This window comes from Microcaecilia unicolor, chromosome 4, assembly GCF_901765095.1.
Source record: "Microcaecilia unicolor chromosome 4, aMicUni1.1, whole genome shotgun sequence".
NCBI lineage: Eukaryota > Metazoa > Chordata > Amphibia > Gymnophiona > Siphonopidae > Microcaecilia > Microcaecilia unicolor.
This window is the reverse complement of record NC_044034.1, coordinates 349318016-349337138: the sequence shown is the minus strand read 5'-3', so window position 1 is coordinate 349337138 and position 19123 is coordinate 349318016. Positions and strand designations below refer to the sequence as shown.

The window sequence follows — 19123 nt, the reverse complement described above, 5'->3', positions numbered from 1 at the left end:
ATTTCATCCCTTGGGAAGTTTTTAGCTTAAAATGGTGAGCATCTTATCTATGATATCTGATGTTCTTATTTGTGCCCATTAAGATGTTTCATTTGTATTGTGCTGACATCATGAATATTACATCAATGTTTTATGAATGCTCTTAAGACACAAGACATAAGCATCGCCACACTGGGACAGACCAAAGGACCATCTAGCCCAGCACCCTGCCTCCGACAGTGGCCAATCCAGGTCACAATCACCCGACAAGATCCACGGAGCAAAGCATTTTGTACTGTTTGTCCCAGGAATAGTCCATTTAATAAGCCGTCCAAACCTTTCTTAAACTCTGCTAAGCTAACCGCCTTAACCACATTCTCCGGCAACGAATTCCAGAGTCGAATTACACGTTGAGTAAAGAAACATTTTCTCTTATTTGTTCTCTTCTATGCTGCCTATTATATTATATCATTTGTATTCTGTTGTCATTTATATTTTCATTATGTGATTGTTCTATTGTGCTATGTGATTGTGTATTTCTGATATTATCAAACATATAAACGGCAAGTGACCGTACTCACTTGCAAATGCGCAGTACAGACTTCCCTCTCTGTCCCGCCCTCGCATCAAGACGTCATGACGTCAGAGGGAGGAACAGAGAGGGAAACGGAGTCGAATTGTCAGACGCCGCTGCTGCCGCCTGGAAAGGAACATCGCGTGAAACAACCTCCACCCTCTCCTCCCATCCCCACTGCTGCTCCCGCCCCCCTCCGTATCGGGCCCCCTGCACTGACCTGACAGCGCCTCTCACCTCCTTGTGGAAGCGCTGCAGGCAGAGCGATCTGCTGCTGCCTGTAGCGCTTTCTCACGGAGGTGAGAGGCGCTGTCAGGTCAGTGCAGGGGGCCCGGCACGGAGGGGGGAGGGAGCTGCGGCGATGAGGGTAGCTGGACATGGGGGGAGGGCAGGGGGGAGAAGTCATGGTTGCTGGACTTGGGGTGAGAGCAGGGCACAGAGGAGGGTTGCTGGACATGGGGGGAGGGGGGAGGCCAAGGGAAAGAGGAGGGTCGCTGGATATGGGGGGGAGGATCGGTGGATGGGGTGAGGCCAGGGGAGAGAGGAGGGCTGCAATACTCGCCTGTTTTTACGGGCTTAACGGCTAGTATCATAAGAACATAAGCATTGTCATACTAGGACAGACCGAAGGTCCATTAAGCTCCGTATCCTGTTTCCAACAGTGGCCAATCCAGATCACAAGTACCTGGCAAGATCCCAGAGCAGTAAAACAGAATTTATGCTGCTTATCCTAGAAGTAAGCAGCGGGTTTTCCCCAAGTCCATCTTCATAATGGTTTATGGACTTTTCTTTTTAGGAATTTATCCAAAAGTTTTTAAACCCTGCTAATCTAACTGCTTTTAACACATTACTCCCATTTCTAGGATTCAATTTGCCATCTCCAAGATTATGTTTATGCTTATGTTTGATCTATTTGTTATGCTGTTAACAAAATTGTAAGTTTTATGCCAAGCTGTATCTGCTCTAACCGTCTTGGTAGAATCTCTTCATAAAGGAGGTTAATAAATCCCAATAAAATAAATAACTGCTCCCCTGGACTTTCCAAAGAGTGGCCCTCTTTTCCGATGTGTTCACCTGTGGGCACACTTAAATGCCGCATTCAGAACCCTACAATAAACCTCTCTCACTCTAGATCACAAAGTTATGTTGTTGGGTTTTTTTTCCTCTGCAGATTTGTCTTATGAACCAGCAAGAAGATCAGCATGGACAAATCACCAAGCCCCTCCATCAAAAGGTAGGGTATCTACTTTCTTTCCCAATAGGCAGCTAAAAAATTAGGCAAGTCAGGCAGTGGCGTTCCTAGGGGGGGGGGGGGGCGGTGCGGTCCGCCCCGGGTGCACGCCGCCGGGGGGGGGTGCCGCGCACGCCTGTCCTCCGTTGTTCTATGCTTCTTCTCTGCCACGGAACAGGTTACTTCCTGTTCCAGGGCAGAGAAGAAGCATGGAACAACGGAGGACAGGCGCGCGCAGCACCCCCCCCCCCCCCCCGGCGGCGTGCACCCGGCGGGGAGGGGGGGTTCCTTCGCGGGGGGTCCTTTCGCCAGAGGGGGGTCCGTGCTGCATCGGGGGGGCGGGGCGCATCGGCGATCTGCCCCGGGTGCCAGCCCTCCCTAGGAACGCCACTGAAGTCAGGCATAAATCATCAGGTCATTAGAGAAATGCACCTCAGTCTGCAGTTCGGCTTAGGATTCTTAGGAATTCTTTGGCTTTGCACTTTTTGTAGCCTGTTCTCAAAATATTTGTACCTTAGCCAAAGTCAGTGATACCCCCCCTCCCCCGTGGAAGTAAATTCTCCTAGCTCCATTTGGGTGCCTAATTTCCATTTCAGCACCTAATTGATGGCTATGTTGTGATACAATACATCAGGGCCGCTGAGGGGGGGGGGGGGGGGGGGGGGGGGGGCAAAATTCCCCGGGCCCGGGCCTCCAAGGGGGGCCCGGCGCTGCAGTTCCTGGTCTCACCTGCCTGCCTCCTCGGCTCCGGGCCCCCTGCATTCAAAGCGGCAGTCGCAGATTGCCTCCCTTGAGTCGCAGATCGCCTCTCTTCTGGCCTTCCCTTCCTGTGTCCCGCCCTCGCGGAAACCGGAAGTTACATCAGACGAGGGCGGGACACAGGGAGGGAAGGCCAGAAGAAAGGCGATCTGCGACTCAAGAGAGGCGATCTGCGACTGCCGCTTTGAATGCAGGGGGCCCAGAGCCGTGGAGGCAGGCAGGTGAGACCGGGGACTGCAGCGGCGGGGGTGCGACGGGGGGCGGCAGCGGTGGGGGGAGTGGCAGGGGGAGCAGCGGGGGGCGGCAGGGGGGGGGGCGGAGGCGGGGCAGCCTTGCCCCGGGCCCAGCCTAGTCTCTCTGCGGCCTTGCAATACATAGAATTAGCGTGGATGCACTTAACGGCAGGGTTCCTGCTTAGCAGCTTGAGTTGCATGGGAGTCTGCCTTTCTTAACACAACACGCAGTTAATGCATGAATTAGCATGCGCTATCTTGCCACCTCAGTAACATTGGCATGCTAATTTGCAAGTTTAACCCTTTAACGCACTTTAGTCAAAGGGCTCTCAAATATGATGTTTTATTGTAAATTATATTCTTCCCATCCTCAGATACCACAATGGGAGTCTTGGGTAAGATTTAGTAAACTTGTTCATTTTTCTGTTTTTATTTCCAGTGATCCAACCTTCGCCCTCAACAGTTACCAAAACAGAAGATCCACGTCCTCAGCTAGGTCAGTGTCACGCTATCATAATGAGTTCCTGGGCTTTTTCAGGATTTTCTGGTAAAGGGCCAGTCCACTGGCTAAGTAACAGTGCTGGGAAGGAGTAGCCTAACGCTCAGTGCAGCCAACTTTCATCCTGGGGAAGTGGGTTCAATTCCCACCCTGCCTCCTTGTAACACTAGGCAAGTCACTTAACTCTCTATTGCCTCAGGTACAAAAAATTGTGAGCCCAGCAGAGGCAGGAAAACAAGTACCTCTATGTAATGGTACCTTGTGCTATGTTTTCCTAGCTATAAAAACATCAGATATAAATCCATATCGAACAGAGATTTCTCACATACAGGTTTAAAATGGTGGAACACCATCCCTAGTGAGATAAAAAAAAAAGATTACCAACTATCTAATATTTCACAAATTTCTCAAGACATTCCTTTTTAACAAATGTTTGCATTAGATAATGAACTAAATAACAAATGTTCTGATATTTTTATTTGTTTGCTCTTTTCAAAATCTCACTGTTATGTTTTCTTCATACTTGCAAAAATATTCATTTTTTGTTACATTTGTACTCCACCCTTTCCCACTCATGGCAGGCTCAATGTGGCTTACATGGGGCAATGGAGGGTTAAGTGACTTGCCCAGAGTCACAAGGAGCTGCCTGTACCTGAAGTGGGAATCACAGTTCCTCAGTTCCCCAGGACCAAAGTCCACCACCCTAACCACTAGGCCACTCCTCCACTGTTGCTACTATTGGAGATTCTACATGGAATGTTGCTACTATTGGAGATTCTACATGGAATGTTGCTATTCCACTAGCAACATTCCATGTAGAAGTCGGCCCTTGCAGATCACCAATGTGGCCGCGCAGGCTTCTGCTTCTGTGAGTCTGACGTCCTGCACGTATGTGCAGGACGTCAGACTCACAGAAACAGAAGCCTGCGCAGCCTTCTACATGGAATGTTGCTAGTGGAATAGCAACATTCCATGTAGAATCTCCAATAGTAGCAACATTCCATGTAGAATCTCCAATAGTATCTATTTTATTTTTGCTACATTTGTACCCCGCGCTTTCCCGTTCATGGCAGGCTCAATGTGGCTTACATGGGGCAATGGAGGGTTAAGTGACTTGCCCAGAGTCACAAGGAGCTGCCTGTGCCTGAGGTAGGAATCAAACTCAGTTCCTCAGGACCAAAGTCCACCACCCTAACCACTAGGCTGCTCCACTGTTGCTACTATTGGAGATTCTACATGGAATGTTGCTATTCCACTAGCAACATTCCAAGTAGAAGTCGGCCCTTGCAGATCACCAATGTGGCCATGCAAGCTTCTGCTTCTGTGAGTCTGATATCCTGCACGTACATGCAGGACGTCAGACTCACAGAAACAGAAGCCTGCGCAGCCTTCTACATGGAATGTTGCTAGTGGAATAGCGTATAACAAAAGAGAGGGAACAAAGTACAAACTAAAGTCCAAACAAAAAAACAGCACCACGGGCCTTTAAAATGGAACAAAGTTCTTTGTTCCATTTTAAAGGCCCGTGGTGCTGTTTTTTTGTTTGGGTCAAGGCTCATTCATTAAAGAACTTTGTTCCATTTTAAAGGCCCGTGGTGCTGTTTTTTTGTTTGGGCTAGTGGAATAGCAACATTCCATGTAGAATCTCCAATAGTATCTATTTTATTTTTGTTACATTTGTACCCTGCGCTTTCCCACTCATGGCAGGCTCAATGCAGCTTACATGGGGCAATGGAGGGTTAAGTGACTTGCTCAGAGTCACAAGGAGCTGCCTGTGCCTGAAGTGGGAATCAAACTCAGTTCCTCAGGACCAAAGTCCACCACCCTAACCACTAGGCCACTCCAAATATATTGCATTCATTTCTAATTCTAATTATTGTAAGCCACATAGAACTGAATAATTAACATTCGGATTACGTGGGATATAAGTGCCCAAAAATAAATAAATACATATGTAAACCGCTTTGATTGTAACCGCAGAAAGATGGTATATCAAATCCCATCCCCTTCTGTAAAGAAAAGTACCTGTATGCAATGTGCCAACTTGCTTTAGTTGCACCCAGTGGCGTTCCTAGGGGGGGGGTGGCGGTAGGTGCGGTCCGCCCCGGGTGCACGCCGCTGGGGGGGTGCTGCGCGCGCCTGTCCTCCGTTGTTCCATGCTTCTTCTCTGCCCCGGAACAGGTTACTTCCTGTTCCGGGGCAGAGAAGAAGCATGGAACAACGGAGGACAGGCACACGTGGCACCCCTCCAGCGGCTTGCACCCGGGGGGGGGTTCCTTCACGGGGGGGTCCCGCGCTGCATCCGGGGGATGCTGCACCCGGGGGGGGCGGGGCGCATCGGCGATCCGCCCCGGGTGTCAGCCCCCCTAGGAACGCCACTGGTTGCACCACAGAAAGGTGTTATACCAAATAAATAACCCATCCGCCATGATACCAGGACTCAGCTTTCACTTCCTGGGGCAGCTGAGGCTCTGGGATTCTGTAGAGGCGGCAGGGGTAGAAGGTAGGGGAGAAAGTCTCAGTCACCACACAGTGGTGACACTTGAATAGCAATTCTATAAAGAGGCCCTAGGAAAGTGTGTTTTTGAAGCCTGTTCTATCAATAAAAGTACTTTTCTTTATTGGATACTAACATAAATGGCCAAAAACGTGCCTACACTTAAACATGAACACCTTATACCACCCTATAGCTGGTGTAAATGCCCTCGCACAAGCCTGTGTGATAAAACAAGTAAATTACAGCATTCTAGAACTTACTTGGTACCAACTCTGTTCGTGTGAGCACCCACCTGCAAAGTATGCACCATTGAACCTCGACATATACCGCATAGCTGAAAAATACCGCCTAGCAGGGTCAGCTCCTAGCGCTGGTACCACTGGAGGTCATGGCTGCCATTTTTAAGCCACAGCTGTCAGGGGCAGGAGCGAGTGGGCTTCGCTCTTGGCACACTTTCCTACTGGACCACCAGCATGCCGGACTTGACCTGAGGAGAAGAGAGAGCAGGGCAGGAAATGCAGTGGCGCCAGAGACCAGAGCTGGAAAATGCACTTCAGCTGGCGGGGGCTGGGGTATTTGCGGCGGTGGCGGTGCTTTGGCTGGCGGAGGTTGGGGATCCCCAACAGCCAAGGTACGTGCAGTAGCAGCAGCAACAGTAGTGGCGGCAGTGGGTGGGGACAGCAACGCGGTGGGGGGGGGGGGGGCGGCAAGGCGGGGGGGGGGGGGGGCAGGGAGGGTGACCAAAATGTGTCCCCTCACTTTGAGCTCTGGCTCCCTCTCAACTCGAGGTCTGGCCAGTGGCGTTCCTAGCCTCGACGACACCCGGGGCGGATCGCCGATGCGCCTCCCCCGGGTGCAGTGCGCCCCCCCCCCCCGGGTGCACGCCACTGGGGGAGGGGGTGCTGCGGCGCGCACCTCTCAGCTGTGAGTTCGCTACTCTAAATTCTCTTGTTCGCTGCAGCTCCCTCCCTCTGCCCCGGAACAGGAAGTAACCTGTTCCAGGGTAGAGGGAGGGAGCTGCAGCGAACGAGAGAATTTAGCGTAGCGATTTGAGCTCGCAGCCGACAGGCGCACGCCGCGGCACCCCCCCAGCGGAGCCCCCCCCCCCCCCCCCCCTTGGTACGCCACTGGGTCTGGCTACGCCCCTGCTAAGGCATAAGAAGACTTGAAACAGTTCAGAGGAAGGCGACAAAAATGATTACAGGATTGCACCAAGAGATGTATGAGAAGAGACTTGACGACCTAAATATGTATATCCTAAAGGAAAGAAGGAATAGAGGAAATACGATACAGATGTTTAAATACTTGAACACTATCAGTCTACAAACAAATCTTTTTCAGAGGCAGAGAAGCAGAAAAACTAGAGGACATAAATTGAGCTTACGGGATTTTAGGAGGAGCATCAGGAAATACTTTTTCACGGAGAGGGTGGTGGAGGCGTGGAAGACCCTCCCTGTAGAGGTGGTGGAGAGCGGAGACAAAAATAGAAAGAGGATCGTATCAAAATAAAACGTAACACATCAACATCAACATCACTGCGGAAACCCAGGCCAAAGTATCGGCCTGCTTATCCGACATTGCTGCCTGGATGTCCAACCGCCACCTGAAACTGAACATGGCCAAGACTGAACTTATTGTTTTCCCACCCAAACCCACTTCTCCTCTCCCTTCACTCTCTATCTCAGTTGATAACACCCTCATCGTCCCCGTCTCATCTGCCCGCAACCTCGGTGTCATCTTCGACTCCTCCCTCTCCTTCTCTGCGCATATCCAGCAGATAGCCAAGACCTCTACAACATTAGCTTCTTCCTCTACAACATTAGCAAAATTTGCCCCTTCCTCTCTGAGCACACCACCCGAACTCTCATCCACTCTCTCATTACCTCTCGCATTGACTACTGCAACCTACTCCTCACCGGCCTCCCACTTAGCCACCTATCCCCACTTCAGTCCATCCAGAACTCTGCTGCACGTCTTATCTTCCGCCTTGACCGATATACTCATATCACCCCTCTCCTCAAGTCACTTCACTGGCTTCCGATCAGATACCGCATACGGTTCAAGCTTCTCCTACTAACCTACAAATGCACTCGTTCTGCAGCCCCTCCTTACCTCTCTACCCTCATCTCCCCTTACGTCCCTACCTATAACCTCCGCTCTCAAGACAAATACCTCCTTTCAGTACCTTTCTCCACCACCGCCAACTGTAGGCTCCGCCCTTTCTGCCTCGCCTCACCCCATGCTTGGAACAAACTCCCTGAGCCCATACACCAGGCCCCCTCCCTACCCATCTTCAAATCATTGCTCAAAGCCCACTTCTTCAATGTCGCTTTCGGCACCTAATCACAACACCTCTACTCAGGAAATCTAGACTACCCCAACTTGACATTTCGTCCTTTAGATTGTAAGCTCTTCTGAGCAGGGACCGTCCTTAGTTATTAATTTGTACAGCGCTGCGTAACCCTAGTAGCGCTCTAGAAATGTTAAGTAGTAGTAGTAGTATCTATGATGGGCAGGAATGGTGCTTAGATAACAGTTCCAGCAGTGGGGAAGTGAGGCCAGTGCCGGACGAACATCTACGGTCTGTGTCCTGTATATGGCGAGACAGACGGGCTGGAGTGGGTTTCAACGGCAACTCCAGTAATTGGGAAGTAGGGCCAGGCCGACTTTTACGGTCTGAGCCCTGAAAGTGGCAAGAACAGATCAGGATCAAGTGTGTGTATTTTATGCCACATTCATATTGTATGCTATGAATGCAGGTGTTGTATATCTCAGTGGGAGAGGGGAAGATGATCATAAAGTAGAACTTAGCAAGTAAAATGTTGTAATAATACTATTGGATTGTTCGTTCAATAACAAATTAATAATGACTGTTGGGCAGACCGGATGGATCTGGATGGACCATACCAGGGGCGTAGCTACTTGGGGCCATGAGGGCCTGGGCCTCTGTAGATTTGGCCCTGGACCCCCCTGCTGATGACCCTCTCGACCCCCCCCTCCCGCTGCGGCCTGCCTTTGCTGGCGGGGGACCCCAACCCCCGCTAGCCGAGGTCCTCTTCTTCCTTCGTTCTGTTTTGGAGTCTGACATCCGTGCAGGACGTCAGACTCATAAACAGAACGAAGGAAGAAGAGGCCCTCAGCTGGCGGGGGTTGGGGGTTCCCCGCCAGCAAAGGTGGGCCACGGCAACGGCTGGTTGGCGGTGGGAGGGGAGCGAGAAGGTCGTCGGCGCCGGGGGGGGGGGGGTGCCTAAAATGTGCCCCCTCACCTCGGGCTCTGGACCCCCCCTCCCACCGAAGTCTGGCTACGCCCCTGGACCATACAGGTTTTGATCTGCCATCAGTTAGGCCTACCTACTGCTACCACTGTACTGCACAAAGAGTGCTTTACTACTGGCCGAAAAGCCTGGGCAAAATCCATCAAGCCTCAGTTCATGTGTATCTGTCTTGAATCTGATCACCTCAGACCCCTTGAACAGGGCAAATCTATTTGACCTCTGATTTCCGTCATCTTCATCTGGTGTCTATGATTTTTAAAGTACACTCGGCTAATTCAAGATTGATCTTTATTTGTGCAGTCATGCAGGGGCGTAGCCAGACCTTGGCAGGAGGGGGGGCCAGAGCCCGAGGTGGGGGGTACTGTTTAGCCGCCTCCCCCGCTGCCGCCGCCGCAACCGCAAAAAACCCCCATCAGCCACCGCCGCCCACCTGCCCCCTGCATTGCCGCCGCATCAGGTACCTTGTTTGCTGGCAGGGGATCCCCAATCCCCGCCAGCAAAGAGTCTTCTTCAGCACCGGTTGACTCCAGCGCCTTCGTTGTGCGATCATCTGTTTCTGACGCCTTACATCCTGCACGGGGTGACATGCACGGTGCAGGACGTAAGGCATCAGAAACAGATGATCACACAACGAAGGCACCGGAGTCGACCGGCGCTGAAGAAGCCTCTTCGGCTGGCGGGGTTTGGGGACCCCCGCCAGCAAACAAGGTACCTGATGCGACGGCAGGGCGGGGGGTGGGCGGTGGGGGGAGGGGTAAAATGTAGAGGGGGCCAGGGCGTAATCTGTGGGGACCCATGCCCCCATGGCCCCACGTAGCTACGCCCCTGCAGTCATGACCTGTGAAGCCCAGACATCTTTGCTACTCAATGCAACCCTAACGCAGCAGATCATTAATGAATAGTTCTAGTAAGCCAATGTGGATTTCTGTTCATGTGAAATTTATGGGCTTTCAGGGAATGAAAAACATTTATATTTTATACTTTTTTTTTTCACAATTGAATAGATCCCTATCAAATTCTTGGACCAACCAGCAGTCGGCTTGCAAATCCAGGTAAGGACCTTCTTCTACACTTCCACTAGTTTCCTGTTTTGCTTCCTAGGGTATATTATTTTTGTCTTAAACATATTTATTTATTAGGATTTATTTACTCATATGCCAGTCAATATTCAGCTGGCAGCGGTTAGAAATATGGGTAGAAATATTCAATACTGGGTCATGTCCAGGCACAGCCATGTTGGCTGACGGATCTTAGGTAGGTCCTGGCCAATATTCAGCTGGGGACCCGCATAAGAAACTTACCTAGGAACCAAATGGTGGAAGAAACTCCTTACCACCCAAATAAGAAATATACAGGAATATGCTAGATTCTGCAAAATCGTCAAATCATTCCTATTCAAACAAACCCTCACAAAGAACAACCATATCTCAAACAACTAATTATTACCTGAACTCATAGGAGCCAACTTTTCAAAATTATTGGGGGTGCTAAGCCCAATGAAAATAACCCCTCCTTGGACACATACAATGGGTTTTCTCAATATTGAGGGTGCTCAAGCACCCACAGCACCCACAGAGTCGGCTCCAATGCCTGAACTGGTTATTACTCTATTTACCATTAACTTTCTCTTTGCTTCATGTACAATTTCTCATTCATAATAGATTTTCTAAATGTTAAACATCCATAGCTATAGTGGAGGAGTGGTCTAGTGGTTAGGGTGGTGGACTTTGGTCCTGGGGAGCTGAGGAAATGAGTTTGATTCCCAGCACAGGCAGCTCCTTGTGACTCTGGGCAAGTCACTTAACCCTCCATTGCCTGCCGCATTGAGCCTGCCATGAGTGGGAAAGCGCAGGGTACAAATGTAACAAAAATAAAATAGATACTATTGGAGATTCAACATGGAATGTTGCTACTATTGGAGATTCTACATGGAATGTGGCTACTATTGGAGATTCTACATGGTATGTTGCTATTCCACTAGCAACATTCCATGTAGAAGGCTGCGCAGGCTTCTGTTTCTGTGAGTCTGACGTCCTGCACGTACGTGCAGGACGTCAGACTCACAGAAGCAGAAGCCTGCGCGGCCACATGGTTAGGATGGTAGACTTTGGTCCTTAGGAACTGAGTTCGATTCCCACTTCAGGCACAGGCAGCTCCTTGTGACTCTGGTCAAGTCACTTAACCCTCCATTGCCCCATGTATGCCGCATTGAGCCTGCCATGAGTGGGAAAGCGCAGGGTACAAATGTAACAAAAAATAAATCCCAGTATGTTTATGATACTGTATTGTAAAATTGGATTCTTACAACAAATTACTTTCTTATGTATTATTCTTGGTTATGTATCCTATACTGTTTATTGTAAGCCACATTGAACTCAAACTTCTTTGGGATAATGCGGGATATAAATGTCACAAATCAATCAAGCAATCAGTCAATAAATAAGATACTTACGCAGGCCCTGTATGAATACTGGCCGGGACTTATATAAGGGAACCAGTTGCCCTCACCCTCTCTGAGTTCCCCTTCTTTACCCCCCCAAATCCTGATCCCCTCTGCCTCCCAAGGACAATTACAGCCCCTGACCATGCTCCCAATCCCCCACCCTCCTTAGGCCTCCCTCCCCCCCCCCCCAGGCCTACCTTGGATATCCCTGGTGGTCTAGGGGGGTCCTAAAAGCAGGAGCGATGTCCACTCGCTCCTGCCTGTAACTGCCCCAGCCTCAAAATGGCTACTGCAACCTCTAAGAGCAGCCTCGTGGTACATGAAAATGAATAGCTCAAACAAGCCAAAATAAAGGCTGAAAAACAGAGTAAATTCCCCAGCTGAGAATGAACAGTTTTACCCTGTGCATATCCCCATTAATTAATGACCTATTGAAAATTAGAGAGGACAGGAATCCACATGTGAACCTGTGTGTGCATGCTGCCCTCACAATCTTCTGATGTAATACTGCAGTGAGCCAGGCATGGGGTATCGTCAGGGCCGCCGAGAGGGGGGGAAAGGGGGGACAAAAGTCCCCGGGCCTCCGGAGGGGGCCCGGCGCCACCACAGTCAGGCCCGCCCTACGTCGCTCTCGGAACTAACCTTAAACGCCTCCTTTCCTTCGCAGCAAGCAGCAGCAGGGCAGGCCACGCCTTCCTTCCTTCCTTCCTTCCGTGTCCCGCCCTCGCCTGACGTAACGTCCGCGAGGGCGGGCAGGGAAGGAAGGAGAGGTCTGCCCTGCTGCTGCTTGCTGCGAAGGTGGTGAAAGGAGGCGTTTAAGGTTAGTTCAGGGCCCAGCCCGGTAGCGGGTGGAGGGGGCCCGGCGACCTCAGGTGGGGGGGCCCGGCGGCGACGACGACGACCTCAGGTGGGGGGGCCGGGGGCGGCCTTGTCCCGGGCCCAGCTCTGGCTCTCGGCGGCCCTGGGTATCGTCCTCAGGGCCAGGACAGTCCTTCACACACTCAGGGGAAAGAAGAGACTTTACCGCTAGGTCAATGGCTTGCGGTAAGGTCTCAGACTCAAAATGGCGCCGCCGTAATTTTCATTTTGCCGCAGGTCCATTTTCGGCAAAAATGTTTAAAAAAAAGGGCTTTTTTACAGGCGCGCTGAAAAATGGATCGGCGCATGCTCAAAACCCGTGCCTACACGACTTAAGCCATTTTTCAGCGCACCTTCGTAAAAGGAACCCTCAGCCACAACAGCAAGTAGAACTCATAGAATTCAGACATAAATAGAGTGCTCTGCCCATCACGGGATCCAGCCAGAAAACAACCCTAAGAATCAAATGCGAGTTGGAAAAGGTGGGTCTTAGAGTCGGGAAGAGTGAACAGGCTCTCTCCAACCGGAGAGGCTGAGGAAGTGAGTTCCATAATGAGGAAGTGAGTCTCATACTCATAGGCGGTCGGTGGCCCAACTGTTTGGGGAGGCTAAAGGGGGTGGAGTTAGGGATGGGGCCAGGGGTGGAGCTTAAATCCATAATTGTCTGATAACACACAGAAAAAAAATAAATAAAAATAAGTCACAATACTTTTATTAAATTTAGATATTAAATATGTATCATATGTCAAAGAATAAAGTGATTGCTCAAAGCATATACTAACCATAATCGCTCAACTGCAAAACACTATGCACATCTTTGTGGAAAAACACACTCAGAACTTTACTGTACCAAAAATATTACACTGGGCAGAACCTAATACACCATTAGGGGCTTATAGCCCATTTAGTTATGTTTAAACAAAAGAGATCTGCATTAAAAAAATATTTATTTTTATTTTGACCTATAAAACCACTTGTCCCTGAAACATGCCTAAAAACAGAATAATCCAGTTGTGTATCTAAAATGCTAATTCCTACAAATGAGATGACATTAAAATGTGATTCCATGTGCCCCAGCTTTAGCCTTGTTACGATCAACAATCAAGAACAACCTGGATGCAGCAGCTCAAAAGTTTGTTTGGGCTGAAGACAGTGAGGATGTCATGCTGGGGAAACACATTAACCAAATTGGCTTCCTTGTTTACTTACTGGGCTGCAAAGGCTCACTTCCACTCGTTTTGGGAGTCTTGCATCTTTCTCCCTGTTTCTTCTGCTGCCTGCTGTCTCGCACTGAAGAGTTCTGCCTCGGCACCGGCAATTCAGAGACTCAGAGTCAGCCTTCTGCCAGCGTTGGGCCTTCTCCTCAGGGGCGTCCAGGACTCTAACGTAACTTCCTCTTTTCTGCAGAGCTGGGAGGGAGTGAGATGTCTGAAGAGAAAGCCCCGATGCTGGCAGAAGGCTGACTCTGAATTGCCGGTGCCGAGGCAGAACTCTTCAGTGCAGTAAAAATGACACGGCAGGCAGCAGAAGAAACACAAGATGGTCAGGGTTGGGCTGGGGAGGCTTAGCCTCCCCAAGCCTCTTATACGGGGCGCCTATGCTCATTCTCTTTCATTACAACCACCATAGTGACTTGTGGTCGTAATTAAAGAGTATGCAGTGCCAGTTTCCGATTTAAGTAGAGCTTAAATCATTGGTCAGTTGTATGCCAAGGTTGTTTCTGTCTTATCTGTTACAACTAATTGAAGAAGAGTAAGCAAAAAGCAGAATCTGCCAAGGGGATAAGAATGTCACACAAGTTGTCAGGGGCCATGAGAGGGGGGGGGGGAAACTTTTTTTTTAATGTGGGTCCTCCTGGTCCGACATTCAGCCTGGGCCCACATAAAGATAAGCGGGTGAATTTAGGAGAGCTTTTGAAGTGTCTTGACTTCACCCGCTTAACTTATGCGGGCCTTGGCTGAATATTACCAGCGCCCGCATAAGCCCTGGCTGCTCCCCAGTGCTGCCCCTTGGCCCGCCCCTGACTGGCCCACTTTTTTTGGAACCAGACAGAGGTAATATTCAGTGGCACTCCCCGCTTTAGTGCAACTGAACATCCGTAGTTGGGCGGTGACAGGTGATGTAGGCGGGTAGGAGAGGTTCCTGCCGCTAAATCGCTTTGAATATCGGCCTCTCTGTGTTTACCAGAGCCTGAACTGTGCAGGCCTTTTGGAGAACCTGACAAGACTTCCAATTGTAAGGTCATTATCTCAGCTCTCTTTTCATTCTTCTCCTGCAGGCAGTGGACAGATTCAGCTGTGGCAGTTCCTGTTGGAGCTTCTCTCTGATAGCTCAAATTCCAACTGCATCACCTGGGAAGGCACCAATGGTGAATTCAAGATGACCGACCCCGACGAGGTGGCCCGGCGCTGGGGTGAACGGAAGAGCAAACCGAACATGAACTATGACAAGCTAAGCCGTGCTCTCCGCTACTACTATGACAAAAATATCATGACCAAAGTCCATGGCAAACGCTATGCTTACAAGTTTGACTTCCATGGAATCGCTCAGGCCCTCCAGCCTCACCCTCCAGAATCTTCCATGTACAAGTACCCATCTGATCTTCCCTATGTGAGTTCCTACCATGCACATCCTCAGAAGATGAACTTTGTGTCTCCACATCCTCCTGCTTTACCAGTGACATCTTCCAGCTTTTTTGGGGCCCCAACACCATACTGGAATTCACCTACTGGAACTATTTACCCAAACAGCAGGCTTCCAGCTAGCCATATGCCTTCTCACCTTGGCACCTACTACTAAAATGAACAAAGAGAGACATTTCTGTATAGAACACGATCCTCAGTGAATGGTGATGAACCTTAATCGGAGAATATGAATTTTAAGTGCCTTATGGGAAAAGCTGACAGGGAGAAAAGATACCAAATAAACTCTTCATTAAAATAGTTGATTGAAAGAGAAAGTATTACTAGCAAAGTTAAATATGTTAAAAATGTAATGTAAAGTAACCATAAGTGTTCGGACCAACCAAGAAATTATGGACGGCTCTAGCTAAAAGCAAGAAGAGACCAAGGTGAACCCAAAGGTAGAAATCATTTTTCATGAGCTTTCAGTAAAATTTTAACGTCCTACAACTTCAAAGTAGGATTATACTACAGCAACAAAATAACTGTGCAGTGACTACCTAGAAATCATAGTAAATGGTGACTCAGAAAGAAGCCATCTCTATTTTGGAAAATGAAAACGTGCCAGAACAAGTTTTGAGCAGACCTTTCAAGTGCTGTTGAATTGAAGCCAAAGTGGATTCCACGGTTGAACTCGAAACGCACTCCATTTAACAGAGAGGTATTATCAGCTCTTGCAAACTGTGAAGAACGGCCATATTTCTCAACAGTATTCCAGGGACTATGAGCCATACAGTGGAACCGAGAACGTGAAGAAGGGTATGCGGACGACTAAAGGCCAAGGGCCTGATTTGATTCGAGGAGGAGCAGACAGGAGACTAGTATGAACATACAAAAGAAGGGCTATTTTAAAGGTGGGGAACGGTAACTTGAAAACCTTCTTTGGAGGCAGCGAAATTTGTTGGGTAACCAATTGAACCGGTGTCCTCCATTGCTGTTCCAAGTAGTAGAGGACTTCAATGACATTTAGATAAGCAGAGAAAGGGAAATTTAAATAGAAAACATCTCTTTAAAAAAATAAATGTACAACTGGAATTATCTAATGTGTTAAAGCTATGTGTGGAACCTCAACTTCTACAGAGGAGGGGAGTTAATGTTTTTTCTGATTTGAAGGTAAGAGACACCCAAGTGCCATATTCTCGGATCATTTCTTAAGTAATTTTTATTAAGCGGGCATCAGTTTTTCTTTAAATGAGTCACGAACGCTGTGCGTTTGTCAGAATGAAATATACAAGTCAATGTTAATTTTTTTGTTTTCCATTTTTATATAATTATGTAACTTATGCATTTATACACTACGAGTTGATCTCGGCCAACCAAAGACACAAAGAGAAGGGCAATCGAAAAATACCGTGGCCTTGAATTATAACTCTGTATGCTTAATGTTTACAATATGAAATATTAGTACTTAGAATGCAGATCCACATCTAATAAAGAAAGCTTGGCCTAGCATGGCATCTCTGACCTACACTCTGTAGTGTGTATAGTGTATTTTATTTTCAGGACCAAAATGAAGCTCCTGGGGGTAATTGGGGAGATTGGAGGCGAGAACAAGCCTCCAAAATATCATGACAGTAATGCTTTGCGAGGTATCCATAGATGTCGCCCGGATTTAACTCGCAGTTTTTGTGGACTCCTGATGCAGCTGATAGAGCTGAAACACGGCCCGTGTCAAGACCATATCAACTCACTTGACTAGGATTGACAATAAAGGATATTCTGATATTGGATCACCTGATTTGTTCTGTTTGGTCATTGCCACTGTTTTTTTGTTTGTTTGTTTGTTTTGATTTTTGTTTGTTTATTTATTACATTTGTACCCCGCGCTTTCCCACACATGGCAGGCTCAATGCGGCTTACATAGTAACAATATGAAGAATTACAAAGTCGTAAAAAAAGAATATGCAATTTGTAGTAAACGCAATATTAATGGGGTTAACGGATAAGTAAATTGAACATAGGAGGAATTGGGTGCAGAAGGAAATGAGCGTTAGAAGGTAGGTGTAGGAAGATGGAGAGGAATGGATATGGGATAGCAAAAAGGATCATGGGAAACGTGGTCAATGTATAACAATAGTCGATAAGAATCATGTGGGCAGGCTTTAGATTAGTTGAATCGTTAGGGTAGGCTTTCTTGAAGAGATGGGTCTTCAGTGCTTTCCTGAAGGCAAAAGGCCGATGATTGTTCGGGTGGATCTTGGTAGAGCATTCCAAAGCTTATGTTTTTTGGGACTGTTTGGCTTTCTTTTCTTGGGTAATTTTATAACTGCATGCATACGTAGAAAATACACACTTAGAAGTTAATATTCAGCATGGTTTCAGCAGGCTGGAACATCTCCTGCCCTTTTAAACCAAGCTTAGGGGCCCTTTTACTAAGCTGCATAGGCGCCTATGCGCGTCCTATGTGCATCAATTTTGAACTATCGCCCGGCTACCGCATGGCCCGGGCAGTAATTTCAGTTTTTTTGTGCGTCCACTAAGCGCTCTAGAAAATATATTTTATTTTCCAGCCCATGGCGCTCACCGGGCAGTAATCGGCATTGTATGCACGTAGACCATTATCGCCCAATTAACGTGTGAGACCTTACCACTAGATCAATGGGTGGCGGTAAGGTCTTGGGCCTAAAATGGACGTGTGCCAATTTTTATTTTGCCGCACGTCCATTTTCGGCCAAAACCCCCGCCTTTTTTGCAGGTGCATCCAATACACGCATATATACCAGCGCAGGCCACTTTTTGGCGCACCTTAGTAAAAGAACCCCTTAGCCTCCTAGTAGCTGGTATTCAGCGGCACTTTAACCGGGCAGTTCCACTAAATATTGGCTGTGACTACCACAGCATCATCAGTTAGTGCCAGGGGTCTATGGCAGGGGCGTAGCCAGACACCCAATTTTGGGTGGGCCTGGGCCCAAGATGGGTGGGCAGAAGAACCTCACCCTTTCCCACAGGTGATTTGGAGAGGCATAATCGAACAGGGGCACCCATCTCCTCTAAGGGCGCCCATCTCTGGGGACGGCCCCGGGAAGGGGCGGAGCCAGCCGTATTATCAAACAAGATGGGCGTCCATCTTTCGTTTCGATAATATGGTCAGGGCCGGCCAAATCTCAACATTTAGGTCAACCTTAGAAATGGTCGACCTAAATGTTGAGATCGCTGGACTTAGAGATGGTCAACCTCTGTTTTCGCCGATAATGGAAACCAAGGCCGGCCATCTCAAAACCGGCCAAATCCAAGCCATTTGGTCGGGGAGGAGCAAGCATTTGTAGTGCACCGGTTCCCCTCACATGCCAGGACACCAACCGGGCACCCTAGGGGAAACTGCAGTGGACTTCAGAAATTAATCCCAGGTGTATAGCTCCCTTACCTTGGGTGCTGAGCCCCCCAACCCCCCCTAAACCCCACTACCCACAACTGTACAACACTACCATAGCCCTTAAAGGGTAAAGGGGGGCACCTACATGTGGGTACAGTGGGTTTCTGGTGGGTTTTGGAGGGCTCCCATTTACCACCACAAGTCCCGCCTTCAGTACACTGCCGACATGCCCCCTTGAACTTTGGCCGTCCCTGCGATGGAAAGCAGTTGAGGCTGGCCAAAAGCGTCTTTCAATTATACCAATTTGGATGCCCTTAGGAGAAGGGCGCCCATCTCCCGATTTGTGTCGGAAGATGGGCGCCCTTCTCCTTCAAAAATAAGCTGGTTAGTCTCTCTTTCTCTCAGCTGCATGCCAAATGGTCTCTCAAACATCCCCCCCTCCCCTGCATACCTTTTAAATTGCAGATTTTCACCAGCAGCGAGCAGCAACTAATACACACTGCTCATGTTGGCCCCACAGCCTTCCCACTGATGCAACTCCCTATTTCCGCATAGGCTGGAATACATCAGAGGGAAGGCTGTGGGGCTGGTGCGAGCAGTATGTATCAGTCACTGCAGGCAAAGATCTGCTATTTACATGGTATGCAGGAGGAACAGTTGTTGGGAGTTTTCAGTTGGTGGGGCTTGGGGATCCCTGCCAGCCACATCATAGGTGTGCTGCTACTGGGTGAGCCTGAGCCCAAAGTGGGTGGGCCTAGGCCCACCCGGGTCCACCCTTGGC

The 19123-nt window shown here is 49.0% G+C and overlaps 1 protein-coding gene across 3 annotated transcripts in view; it reads left to right on the top strand.

Annotated features, from left to right (window-relative positions):
* Positions 1 to 16759, top strand: part of ERG (ETS transcription factor ERG) — a 405992-nt gene extending 389233 nt beyond the window's left edge. For all 3 annotated transcript variants that reach the window (XM_030202231.1, XM_030202229.1, XM_030202230.1), the window contains 4 exons: positions 1725 to 1787; positions 3216 to 3272; positions 10052 to 10099; positions 14627 to 16759. In XM_030202231.1, the coding sequence (XP_030058091.1) occupies positions 1725 to 1787; positions 3216 to 3272; positions 10052 to 10099; positions 14627 to 15147 (689 nt within the window). In that variant the 3' untranslated portion in view covers positions 15148 to 16759. The remainder of the gene's footprint in view (positions 1 to 1724; positions 1788 to 3215; positions 3273 to 10051; positions 10100 to 14626) is intronic.
* The last annotated feature ends 2364 nt before the right edge of the window (positions 16760 to 19123 follow it).